The sequence below is a fragment of the Stegodyphus dumicola genome, chromosome X1 (assembly GCF_044657685.1).
Source record: "Stegodyphus dumicola isolate Sdum_Otavi_A_Nest chromosome X1, ASM4465768v1".
Lineage (NCBI taxonomy): Eukaryota > Metazoa > Arthropoda > Arachnida > Araneae > Eresidae > Stegodyphus > Stegodyphus dumicola.
In genome coordinates, this window is record NC_140780.1 from 27685465 (window position 1) to 27698965 (window position 13501).

The 13501-nt window shown below is 31.1% G+C and overlaps 1 protein-coding gene across 2 annotated transcripts in view; it reads right to left on the bottom strand.

Annotated features, from left to right (window-relative positions):
• Positions 1–13501, bottom strand: part of Cyfip (Cytoplasmic FMR1-interacting protein Sra-1) — a 108963-nt gene that overhangs the window by 59456 nt on the left and 36006 nt on the right. For both annotated transcript variants that reach the window (XM_035350658.2, XM_035350657.2), the window contains exons 11-15: positions 12164–12241; positions 10373–10420; positions 8736–8902; positions 6580–6727; positions 2861–3014 (exon numbers count right to left, since the gene is read on the bottom strand). In XM_035350658.2, the coding sequence (XP_035206549.1) occupies positions 2861–3014; positions 6580–6727; positions 8736–8902; positions 10373–10420; positions 12164–12241 (595 nt within the window). The remainder of the gene's footprint in view (positions 1–2860; positions 3015–6579; positions 6728–8735; positions 8903–10372; positions 10421–12163; positions 12242–13501) is intronic.

Genomic DNA, 13501 nt, shown 5'->3' on the forward strand with positions numbered 1-13501 from the left:
TTTTATTTTTCATAATTAAATAAAGTTTTAGAAGACAGAAGTAAACATCTTTTGTTAATTAGAAACAAATTTCTCAAAATGCTGTTTGTTCTCTATTGCTTGAAGCTTTCAGAAGCCATTCTAAGCATTCCTTCTTACAGGTTTGTTGCAGTCTGTTACGTACCTGGTATTAAGATATTTTAGTTTGGGATGGTTTCATGCTCTCAGCAGCCAAAACTTCAATACAACTATATTTATTTATGCTAACATTAAAAAAGGCAGTTTCCATATCATACAGATTGACATAAGAAAATCCATGCAACAAAAATGAACTATCACATTAAGTTTCTTTTCTTTTTTTTTTGGTTAAGGCCCCACTTTCTGAGTATTACAGTCAGCTAGCAAGGAATCTGCAGCAGTGTCATCACAATTTTTAGCCTTTCAAATTAAATTTAGATTCTTATTAACAAAAAAATTTTGTAAAATATAAACAATAGGATTAAATTAAAAATAATAAATACCATAATAATTGGGTTTTTATTTTTATTTATTTATGTATTTTTGCAAAATTAATTTTGCTTATGGTTATTATTTACATTTGGAAATGTAACATAACTAAAATAAAAAGTGACACAATATATATATATGTAATATACAGGGTGATTCGCTATGAGACCAAGAAACTTGGAGTGTGTGGTACAGAGATGACTAGAAATCGCACAGAAATGCAAGGTCGAAAATGCCATAGTTGTGAGCTATGGTGAAAAGCAGCAGAGAAAAAGAACAGAAACAGCAACACATTAATGGGACAGAAAACATTTTATTGAAAGGTTGTACAACAGGTACTTGAAAGTACGACCAGAAGTCTACATTCTGGAGGATTCCTGGCATGTCACATATCGGAATGTGCTGAAGGTATCAGAGGAACATGTGCTGCGTCAAGAAGTTGTTGCAAGATCAGGTATGCCCTATCGTCCAAAGGACTGGGCAGAAGGTATGGTCCAATGACGTAGTCTCCAAGAATGCTGGTGCAAACACTGACCGAGAAATGTTCTTGAGCTACTTGTGGCTGCGTACGTTAAGGGTTCTCCAAAGTCCACACATGGGCATTATGCTGAATGAAGCTTACTTCACACATGACAAATATGGGTGCAGCAAATACTGTCTGTAGTATTGTTGCAGAAACCATGTAGCAAACATCCTCCAGAGAGTGGATAATCCTCAGGCTCTAATAATTGAACATGATGAAAATGGTATGCACTCATTTGGTTTGCTGCAAGTGTCCTCCAGGCAATGGTTTGAGATAAAACTACATGTTGGGCTATCGCTCGAGTACTCGTACTTGGGTTGTCTTCTGCCAGATGTAAAATCGCCCCCTCACACCTGGCAGTGTCCTCATTGTTTGCTGTCGATTCATTGTAGCTCTCATTAAACAACTAGTCTCATGTAACCATCTGCTCACACTTGTGAAGGTTATGTGATGTGGAGCATGCCATTTTGAGTAACGTTCCTGGTACAACTGCCGGGCGGCATTTGCTCATTACAATCCGCAGCTCCATACATGATCAGCATGCTGAACAGTTTGTCATTTGAATATGCATTCATCTTACTACCTCTGAAGACGGATCACAAATGATGACTTCCAGCAGGATCGCTGTTCATGCAACCTTGAATTCAGTGCTATATACTGAAAGGAATCTTCCAGAACATAAGGAACTCCATTCAGCACCATTGTCAGGCCTGTCTGTTGATTTTCTGGTCTAATTTTGAACACATGTTGTAGTACAACCTTTCAATAAAATGCTTTATGTCCCAATAATGTGTTGCTGTTTCTGTTCTTTCTCTCTGCTTCTTTGCAACACAGCTCGAAACTATAGCATTTGTGACCCTGCATTCCTCTGTGATTCCAAGTTGTCCCTGTACCCCGTACACAACCTGCCAGTTTGTTGGCTTGGTAGCGAATCAACTTGTTTGTGTGTGTGTGTCATTAGCAATATTTATCCTTTATTTTAAAAATAATACAGAAACTATATATTTTTTAAAAACACACGATTTATTATTAATGGAATATATTATAGCTTCATAATTTAAAAAAAAAATAAATAAAAAAAAGCAGCCAAGTTTTCAACATTTTCTTATTATTGTTCCTATTTACAACAGTTAACTCTGGAAGGAAAGCATTTTATATAGATGAAACATTCAAAGGACTTGTTAATTTTGTAGCTACTTGCCAATAAATAACAATAGAAAAATTTTACGATAAAACACTATACTTCAAAATGTACAGTAGTTTGAAGTGCGAAAGGTGGAGGCAAGAACAGAATCCAACAGTAGAAGACCAGCTTCTCAAAAACAAGGATGGCATTTGTTTCAGGGCTGTAGTCAGTGGAGGTACAGTGACCAGTCACAGTTGATGGGCTGATGTAAACAGCATTAACTCACCGGTGTACAATAAATGTAATGTTTCCAGATTGGTTGCGAATTAAATTCTGGTCAATGACCAACCAGAATTTTTAAGTTTTTCTAAGATTCCAGCAAGGCTCAAATTTAGCCATGCGACTCTATATCAGATCACAAACCATGCTTTCAAAAGCTCTTGTACTGACTAAGTTATTCAAATATGGCAGAAAATGTTCAAGAGGGCTGTCTCCCTTCATGAAAGGATATACATGTTACACACAATTAGGTACAAACAAATTTCCAGAGTTTTAGTATACTCCAGTTTCTGAAGTATAAATAACTCTGGTAACAATATATATTTAAATATATATATATATATATTTTAAACTGTCTAAGCTAACATAGTGATCAGGTGATGAACATAAAAACACATGGAAATTGTTTATTCGAGATTGGAGAGGTTAAGTATAAAGAAACTTACGACTGAAGTTTAATAAGTAGTTCCAGTAAAATGATGCTTTGTGGAAGACATCTATTGCTATTAAATAAGGGCCATCAATATCTTTTCGAAGGGTTCTTTTACCACCACTTTTATCAGCAATTAAAGATTCTAACATTGTTCTGACCATATACAACTATTAAAAAAAATAAAGTAATTAAAAACTCTACTTTTTAAAACATAAAAAACAATACCAGATAAAAAATTACGGTACTTTTCCGTTTTGCCGGCGCAAACAATAAAGTCGCCAATAATGGTTTAACTGATGCCAGACGGAATATCTTCGCTGGTAACGCCTCAGTTTCAAAACAAGTTGAAGCCATTTCTTATCAGATTGTTTCTTTGAATACTGGCATACAATAATATAGAATTTTTACACGATATTTAAATTTTATCCCCTAAGACAATTCACGGTAATTAAGTCAATTAGAACGCAATTACACCGCTCATCCGAAGGCGAAATCAAGTGTTAAATTCATCAATTCTAATGAGAATGCACTAGCGAAGTAAAGCACTGCGGTTTTACATAATTTCTGAGTAAGCTATTCATACGAATTGAAATAATTCTTGCATTTAAACTTGTATTCCAAATTAAGATTTAACTTGAAATTAATGTAGATAATTACTGAGCGAATTATATTTTAGTAGCGTAGTTTACGTGAGATGAGATCACTTGGGGTCACGTGATACGAACCGGCGAATCAGGATTTTGAACCATGAAATCATAGTAAATTCTTAAATTAATGTCTTTTTACAAATTTATTGTCTTTATTTATTGGCTTTTTACAAAATTTTAAACCATATTAAAATGTTTATGCCTTCAAAATAAAAAAAAAATTCTTAGAGTTAACATTTTTTATGTGTATACTGTATGTTATCGCCAACAGTCTGCTTGGCGAGATTTGCGCCAGCGAAACGGAAAAGTACCAAAATTACATGCATAATTATACTCCATATGACAAAATAATTAGTAATAAAAGAAAAATATTATATACATATATATATTTATGTGTATATCTACAAAATAATTCAATATTTTATGATTTGATATAATAAATAATACAAAATTAAATCATGCATTTGATTCACAACATACAAAGTGTGCTTAGTGTACAAACTTTTACATATAAAAATATTGAAATGAATGAATACTGTATGTAAGAAATCATAATCATTAACACGCAACTTGTTCTTCAAACATAATTCTCATTTTTTCCCTTCACAAAAGCTTGCACTGGATTACACATACTTCATTATTATAACAATTGTTATTATTATGGAAAGAATCATGGATGTATTTACTACAATATAAAAGTTTAAAGTTGAAGCCACAGTTGAAAGTGCTGCTCACAGTTACAAAACTGAGAGGGGGGAAAAGCAATTTCTTCCGTCTGGAAATTTTCATCTCTATGAAAAAAATTGTCTACATGCAGGATAATGATATCAGACTAACAGAAAGCATTTTCAAAGCCTGTTATGAAAACAGATAATTAAAAAAGGGTTCCAAAACTTTCTTTAATACTGACATGATGCAAACAGAAGATTTTGACATACTTAACTAAGCATGCTTATAAAATGTATAATTTAATGGTGAAGATATCTAGTATCTGCTATCAAAGGCAATAAGCTCACAAAGAAACCAAAATAAAAACACTGTTCAGTAGTACAGCACATGATCACAATGTACTATAATGTGTTTTTGAACCAGTCATTTTGAGGTTTCAGGAAGCTGTGTTTAACTGAACAATTTCAAGGTATTCTGTTCAGGTACATTCATAATTACACCCCTTTTAATAATTTTAACAAAACAGAAAATTTGCAAACTTATTCCAAAAGCCTTATTCATTAATAAAACTAATTCTTTGTAAAACATTATCAAATTTCCAGATCTCCAAATAGTTAACTAAACACAGATTAAATTCTATGGCAAAACCAGGAACTTCAAATTTACAACTAATAAATTAATTGAACTTCAAGCATTTCCAGAAGAGTAATTAGTAACACAGTCACTAGTCAATTGCAACGAATAAAAAATATTTATACCGATACACTAGATATTCAAAACGAGATATTAATACTTATTCAAGTTCTTAAAAATAATTTGAACTAATAAGTTATGATAATGTTGACAAGGTTATGATAATTTATTCCTAAATCTGCAAAAGGTGGAATAAGTTGGATGTCTGTTAGTTAAAGATTTGTAAATTTTGTACATAATGTAAATTACAAGTTTTTTTGGGCATTCTATTCTTTTACTAACTAATGTGCCTATTTCATATTCCTCACTCTGGTAAATACCCCTTTACCAGTGAAGATACCTCCTTCTTTATGCTTTTTAGGCTATTAGCCAGAAATAGATCAATTTCTTCTCTTCGATAAAAAATTTTTCTAAGAAACTAGTCTCCAACAACTTCATGGTTTCAGTATCTCAAATAGAGCACAACACGTCATCAACCACTAATTTCTCTCATTAAATTTCACGACTGAGTACATTTTTAGTTACAGCCATTTCGTTTCAAATTCTGCAAACAATTAAGTTAAATTTTCATTCTGGAATCGATTTGTATTTTGATTTTTGTGAGAGTGTCGGGGAATGTTTTTCCTAAAGTGAGGATCTCAGTTCAGCTCTAAACATGTACCTTAAATTAAAAAGAAAATCTTACTCATTTTTCTTTTTGTTTCAAGCAGACTAATTATCTTTCTCATTTTTGAGTTTTATTTGTAGCTTATGATTTAATTCTAGCAAATTAACTAATTTGATCCTTACTAGGAAAAAAGACAAAACACTCTCACTTAATTCTGTTAATGTTAATTGATAGTGGATTGGTTTGTTCCCTTTGAAATGTCAATTAATCTACAGTCAATAACAATGGCTATCATTTTAGTACTTTAAATTCTACTTTTTAATTTTACTATTTAGAATTTTTCAGTTTAAAAGAACATTTCTATACAGCGTATTAAAATATTTTTATTACAATAGAAATCTAAATAACTTACACTTAATTTATTGACTCAAATTGATTCCAATAATTCACCACATTAATTAAATTTATGGTCCTTGGAGATGATATATATAAAAAAATTCTTTTAAGAGTAAATTTAATTTTTAATACACACACAAATGTATAGACACATTACTATAACGCAGCCTAAGTCAAAGCAAAATCTAGTCAAATATGATTCATGATTTTCAGGACTGAAAGTTCTTAGTCTCATTAAGCCAAAAAGAAAAAAAAAAAATCTTAATCTAAGACACACATTAATAATATGCATCAATATATTTCAACACACACTGACAATGAACATAATTTATTCTTCCTGAAACAGACCTTGAGCCCATAATAATTTCCCATATAAAAAATTCTTCAGATATTTTGCTTAACACACAGCTAAATACGTACAGTAAAAAGCTCATAACTATATAGGGTGTTTATTTGAGTGCTTGAAACAGACCTCGAGCCCATAATAATTTCCCATGTAAAAATTCTTCAGATATTTGGCTTAACACAGAGATTTCCCATGTAAAAATTCTTCAGATATTTGGCTTAACACAGAGATTTCCCATGTAAAAATTCTTCAGATATTTGGCTTAACACAGATTTCCCATGTAAAAATTCTTCAGATATTTGGCTTAACACAGAGCTAAATATGTAAAGTAAAATACTCATGCAAAGAGGCTCATAACTATATAGAGTGTTTACTTGAGTACTGGATGGACCAACGTTTCGACGAGGAACTTTTATTTCAAAACCACTCTCGGGATCCTTTTTGCCTTTTAAAGCTGGGTCATCTTGCGGCTCTGTTCCTCTTAACCAGTCAGCACAAGTCTCTCGAACTGATAAAATTATGCTACAAAATAAATGCTTTTATCAGAAATTTATAAAAGACAAGAGAATCAAATTTCAAACATAACTGCACAGACATTACTTAAACTCCTAATTAAAACATAGCAACATCCTTTAAAAATACCAATATTTATTGTTTGGGATAGTAATGCAGAGAATAAAAATAGCATCAAATGAAAACTCCCATCAGCTATAACTCATGGGACTATGACTTTTGTCTGCTATTAGGGAAAGTTTCCTAAATGAGAGTGAACTGGTCTCCTAATTCAGAGGCCTAGGAATTCAGGAATTATCTGTTAATGAGGAATGTCCATTAGCAGAGATTTAATCATATTTTTATTTAGAATTCTGATGATGATAAACTGAAAAGTACTTTTTCTTTGAAGACCAAACTCAAATATATATCTATTACAAATTTACTTATCTAACAAATACATATTACTAAATTTAATCGAATACAACCTACCTCCTATGATAAACTGTGAAGAATATTGACATATGGAGTTTAATGTGGTGATAATGAAGAAAATAATGGGTTTGATACTAATAAAAAACTGGAAACATCACAAATCATATTCACAGATGCTTTTTCTAACCAAAATATTATATATATATATATATATTTAAAGCTTTCAAACAAACTGGTAAACAAATTCAAAGTACATTGTGGAAATGAACACAAACTTCAAGAGCAAATTTATTATTTCAAAGATTAATTAATTTGTAATTCTAAAAAATTTCCATATTACACTATAATAAATAGGTTTTACACATTTGCTTAACTGAGATCTTCATGCTGATGCAAATACATAATTTGGTACTCTTTTGTTAACAGGACTGGATTCATAAATATGTGTATGTGTATACAAACACATATATACACACATTTCTGAATCCAGTCCTGATAACAGAAGACTACCCATAATTTTTGTGTTGCATATTTGTAGACTTAAATCTCTACTGATTTAATGAATAATCTTGATTCAACAGATTTTATTATTATTCTTGAGAAATATATTAAATCTAGATTTGACTATATATTTCATTATCTCATTACACTCCCATTTTTGAGATATGTTTCCTTTAACTAAAAGCAACCTGATTGACTCATACTTAATTTTTATGATTCCAGTATAAACATTTTAACATATTTTACTACCTCTTTTTTATGTCAATAAATCTATGAAATGCACTGCCAAAATTCACTAAATTCAAAAGTATTAGGGATAGCTAGAAATGCCACATAAAGAGTAAAAATGTAGAAAATAAGAGAAAATGTCTTATATCAAAGAGAAGAATGTAACATACTGACAAAATGAATAAAAATTCTGGCCATATACTCCAATACCTTAAGATCTTTCAAAACTTATCACTTTTTCATTCATAAATAATTTCAATTGTGGACACCAAATGGTTTTCAAAAAAGAACCTGCAGTATTAAACAATGTAAATGCAAATTTTTTGTACTCTGAAATTAATTTCTCTGACTTAAAAATATTCATATCTACTATCTTTTAAATCATTTTTCTTAAGCTCTTATATTGAAAAATAGAAAGCATAAGCATTTCACCTATTCTCTAGTAAGGGATATGAAATAATTCTCAGATATTTGATGGCAAACTCAGCCTAGTAGCTGAATCTTTAAATATAATGTGTTTCATCCTTTTAATAATAAAAATTTGAAATACACATTACTTATAAATCAGTTTCTTCCACTATTTTTGTCAGCAATACAGCAAAATATAACTACTCCTACAGCAATATAAATATTCAATATCATGACTAATATATAAATAAATGATTTATGAAAAGACTAAGAAATTCTAAGAGAAATTAACTTTAAAAAAACCCTAATTTTTTTAATCATAGTGGCCAATAAAAAACAAAACAGATATACAGACAATAATTAAATATAAATAGCATTCTTTTTCAATATATTACTAAGTTAATACTATAGCAAATCAAGCAAAAAATTTAAGAAATAAAGGGAAAAAATTCCATCATAAACTTACCTACGAATAAGATCTTTCTTATTTTTTACAGCTTTTCTTAAGGGCTCACGTAAGGTACTTTGTACAAATTCCTGTAATTCTGCATACACATGCCTTCTTATGGCATCAGTGAACACAGTTTCCATACGGCTCATCAACACCTGAAGTCCTTTTATCATGGCAATAACCTAATGTAAAAAATAATAACACTGACATTAATAAGTATTCATGAAAATACATAGTTATTGCGACTATTTTAAAATTAGTTTACACTTTAAAGAAGTGATTAACTTCAATACATTAGTGTGTAAAACTTGAGCAACAAATTCATTTTTCAACTGACAACCATGAAATTATTTAAAAAGTACTTTCGCAGTCAGTACAGTGAAAAGCTAACTCAGCTGAAAAGTGCTGCATATGCAAATATCAGCATTGTCAGGGCATGCAAAATGTGGAGTCTACACACAGTGCAAGGCAACTTCAAAAGGAAGGAAGGCACATTTCCAGGTGAAACTGAGATTGTACATGTAGAATGGCTGCAAGAAAACACCAAGACACCTTTATATATGGTAGAATGATCGGCAAGCTTGAGGATGGGCTTGATGTCTGTCACCCAAGAGTGTGAAAATGATAAGTGTTGCTTTATGAGGTTGGAAAGCCTTCCAAATGGTACAGCTATAAAAAAGATTGGTGGTGGTTAGTCAAAGAAGACAACTATCATTGACGACCGATATATATCACTTTGCAGGCAAGATCGAAGCAAGACAGTGGGCAACATTGCTCAGCAGTTGCACACAGCAATCAGTAAACAGGTGTCCTGGTTTATTATGGATAGACAACTTCATAAAGGTGGCCTAATTGCCTGCCATCCCATCTACTGCATACCATTGACAGCATTGTTTACAGTGATGTAGAGAACACAAAGAATGGACACGTCAATGATGTCATATCCTCTTCACCAATGAGAGTCATTTCAGTCTGATAGATTCTGAGCAACAGCTGATATTTATGATCCACTTTGATCTTCCCCAGGTGTATCTTTTATAGCATGCCATTGGCCCTGCCTTCATTTTTATGGATGGCCACACAGAACTCATGCTGTTGAGAAGTTCCTGGAAAGTGCAGATATGTACAGAATGGACTGACCGGCATGCTCCCTCTTTAAATCCCTTTGAAAATGTCTAGAATACTTTAGGAAGACACCTAGCAGCACAATCTTACCCTCACAAGAACACCAGATAACTGAAATAGATGCTCTTTGAAGAACATTTCCTTTCCCCAAGAACTGTTGAATACAGCAGTTAGAGGAGATCAAATTCCATACTAAGGTTCTTTGGTTTGTTGTTCTTCCTCTTGGACAGACATTTTTTGTACCAATGCCATTCTGTCAATAAAACGTTTCTTATTTGTTCCGTACTGTAATTCATTTTTTGTTACTACATTTTCCTCATCCTTTAGGTACTACATCGTGCCTCTGTAGTATGAACTTCATGTCTCCTAATTGATTTTTTACATAATCATGGCCAAAATCGGAAAAGTAGCTTAAATTTTAAACACTTGTGTATTTAAATCACAAATATAGTTGGATCACAAAATTTACAAAATATTCAGAATGTACCAGGAAAATGAGACTAATAATGACACTTTTTAAATCTTACCTCTATTAGACCAAATTTTTCTTCATCACTATAATTATACCTAGTTGCCTGAAATGAGAAAAGTAATAAAAATGAATTTCAAATAAAATAGCTTAAAATACATTATAATATCTAGAAAAGATGGAAATGCCTAGTCAGGATAATTACATAACTGTAAACTGATAAAGAAATAACAATGTCCTCAAAACAGAGACTTATCAAATGTAAATTTTTATCCCTTCTCCCCCCCCCCAGAAAAAAATCTGAAAGGTTTCAGATTTTAAATTATGTACAAAGGGGCTTTTTTTAACATTTTGCGTGTTACCTTTATTTATTAAATATCATGTTCTTTGCACTTAAACCATAAAATTCAGTTCAATAGCAACGTCACAAAATAATTTTAAAATGAGCATACCTTTAGAATTTCTGATACACAAATCCGCACGCTGGAGATAAAAAGGTCCCCCCCCCAAACAGTGTTGCCATTGCTCGCTTTTAAATCGTTGAGTTTGTTAATCAAAAATTCGTTAGTTTTACAAATTATGAAATCAATAATAAAACAAACTCCAAATTTCAAATTTGGGCTTTCAGATGCCCATATTCGCAGTAGGATTATGTCATTCAAAATTGGATGGCTCTAGGTATAGTGGTTTTATCACAATGTGAGACACATACATACATCTATGCGGATTCTTCGTTATTTAATTTCTTTAAATATAATGCAGGGCAATAGTATTGGTGACAATGATTTGAAAAGTGATACAGCCTTTTAAAGTTTTCATCGCAAAACGAAAACAATAGTTCTTCGGAGACAAAGCCCCTTTCGACTAATAATTTTCTTTAATTAACTAATCATTTGACATCACTTCTGAGGGCTGATAGAATGATCTAAAGTTGTCTTGTTTACGGCCATAAACCTTGATTTCTTCTGACCATAATTACCAGATCCTTATTTGTGAAGATCAAATTTGGAACTTTCCAACTGTGCTAAGGTTTAATCTAGTAAATATGCTTTCTTTTGCTCTTGCTACATACAAGATATATGGTATCCTTGAAAATCTCTATCAATCTATGTATTAGACTTGCACATTCTTTAGATTTATTTTTTTTAGCAAACTATTGCAAAATTAACTGCACAAAGGTTTTCATTTTCTGATTATTCCATATGTTAGCATCTCTCTACTTCAGTTTTGATTACACACAGTATTATGAAAAATATTTTTTTCTAGTATGCTCTACCATTCCTTCATACCCTATGAATTTACAAACACCCTGTATTTACCAAACTTTGAACATCTTATAACTTTTTTTTTTTTTTTTTTTTGATTTCGTATTCAGATATAGATGCAACTTGAGATTTATTTATAAGCTTCACCATCCTATAAATTACAAAATACAAACGAGAAGACATCTTCTGATAGATTTTTATATAAAATTTATTATACCTTTTTATAAAATGGAGATATTTTTTCTTTCACATTGAGATATTTTAATTTTTTCTCCGTGAATCAATACTTATATTCATAAATTACGTTTGTATCAATTCTCTTCATTTAAAATCATACTAGTTTCTCTTTTTATTCTGTTCTTCACTGCATTCTCAAATTCAATCAACTCGTGATTTTGATGATTTTAACTTCCTAACGTACACTCATGAAAGTTAAGATCAAAAAGAACATATACTTTGACATGCTAGATATGTTTTTTAAGAATGTTTATCAGTTACTATCTCTTTCTTTGGAGAATAATAAAAAAATTTATCAGATTTAATAAAAAAAAACAGAAAAATTTTAAAAACTCCATGTCACTTACACGTTCATATTCTTCAGCTTCTTGAGGACACTCCTTATTTTGATGATGGTCTGTTGGATGCATCAATTTCCACGAGTACTGGAAATATAAAAATTGCATTTTAAACAAAACATTAGGTGAAAGAAAATTATTTCTATTACATTCCATACAAAGTAACACCTAGTAATAACTAGCCATATTCTTTTCTGCAAACAATATACATACTTAAAGGATTAGTGAATACAGTGACATAAGCTACTCATAAAATTCACAATGAATTTCATGAAACTACTGTCACAGCAAAATACTTGAAATATTAATACTTTATTACATATGTATATCACAAATAAAGGAGAATAAATACAATCAGAAGAATGGTAACTCATTACACTAAAACTCTCAAAGGCTGGCTAAAGTGAGATTTCTTTACAGATGGAAATTAAACCTTAATTTCCATTACACAACAGAAGGAACTGCAGAAACCTTGTGCAGTTAGCCAGCTGCCTTTTGCTTCACTACTCATAGATGAAAATTGAAAAATAGAAAAAATTCAAAATAAAAAAGAATACACAAACAAAAAACAAATACAATAGGCAGCATACATACTAATAAAAAAACAAACCAAAAGTACTAAAAATAAACCAACCTAAAATGCACTTAAAAGCAAAACAGAAGTTAATAAAATAGAAAAATAAAACTTCCTAGTAAATAATCATTTGTATTAATTGGGTAATAAAATAAACTTTAAAACTGTCCAGCTGAAGCTTCATTACTAGCTGTGTAGAATCGACACAGACAAAAACCAAAAGTACACATTCATTTCCAAAATGACAGCACGAAGGCAAGAGATAAATAACAACATTGGTCAGCACTTATTTTGTCAAATGTCCGTATGCTGGTTCTTATGTACTTTATGTAGCAATTACAAAAATGAAATCATATTTCCTTCTATGACCCACAGCCTTTTTTAATATAAAATTACTTCTTAAGCTTACAACTGCTCTCCCAGCATTAAGTATACCTTGCGGTTCCCCATTTAGTTATAACATATTTATTAAGGATTACTGCCTCCACTACACATAAAACTAGATTTGTTTAAGATTTTGAGAAAACAATGGATCATAACAGCAAATCACTTCTATATCTAAAAAGGTTCTAAGTTAAAATTAAGAAAACATACTTGTGGTCCCTGAGACTAAGGGTCTGATGAAAAGCACAGCATATTAAATATTCATGAAATGGCTACATAGACATCTTTAAATGATCACATGGTCTCTAGGAAGTACATCTGAGATCCATAATGAACATCTCCAAGACTACAAAACCACAGAATGTTTTTTAAACTACACCTCTTGGAAT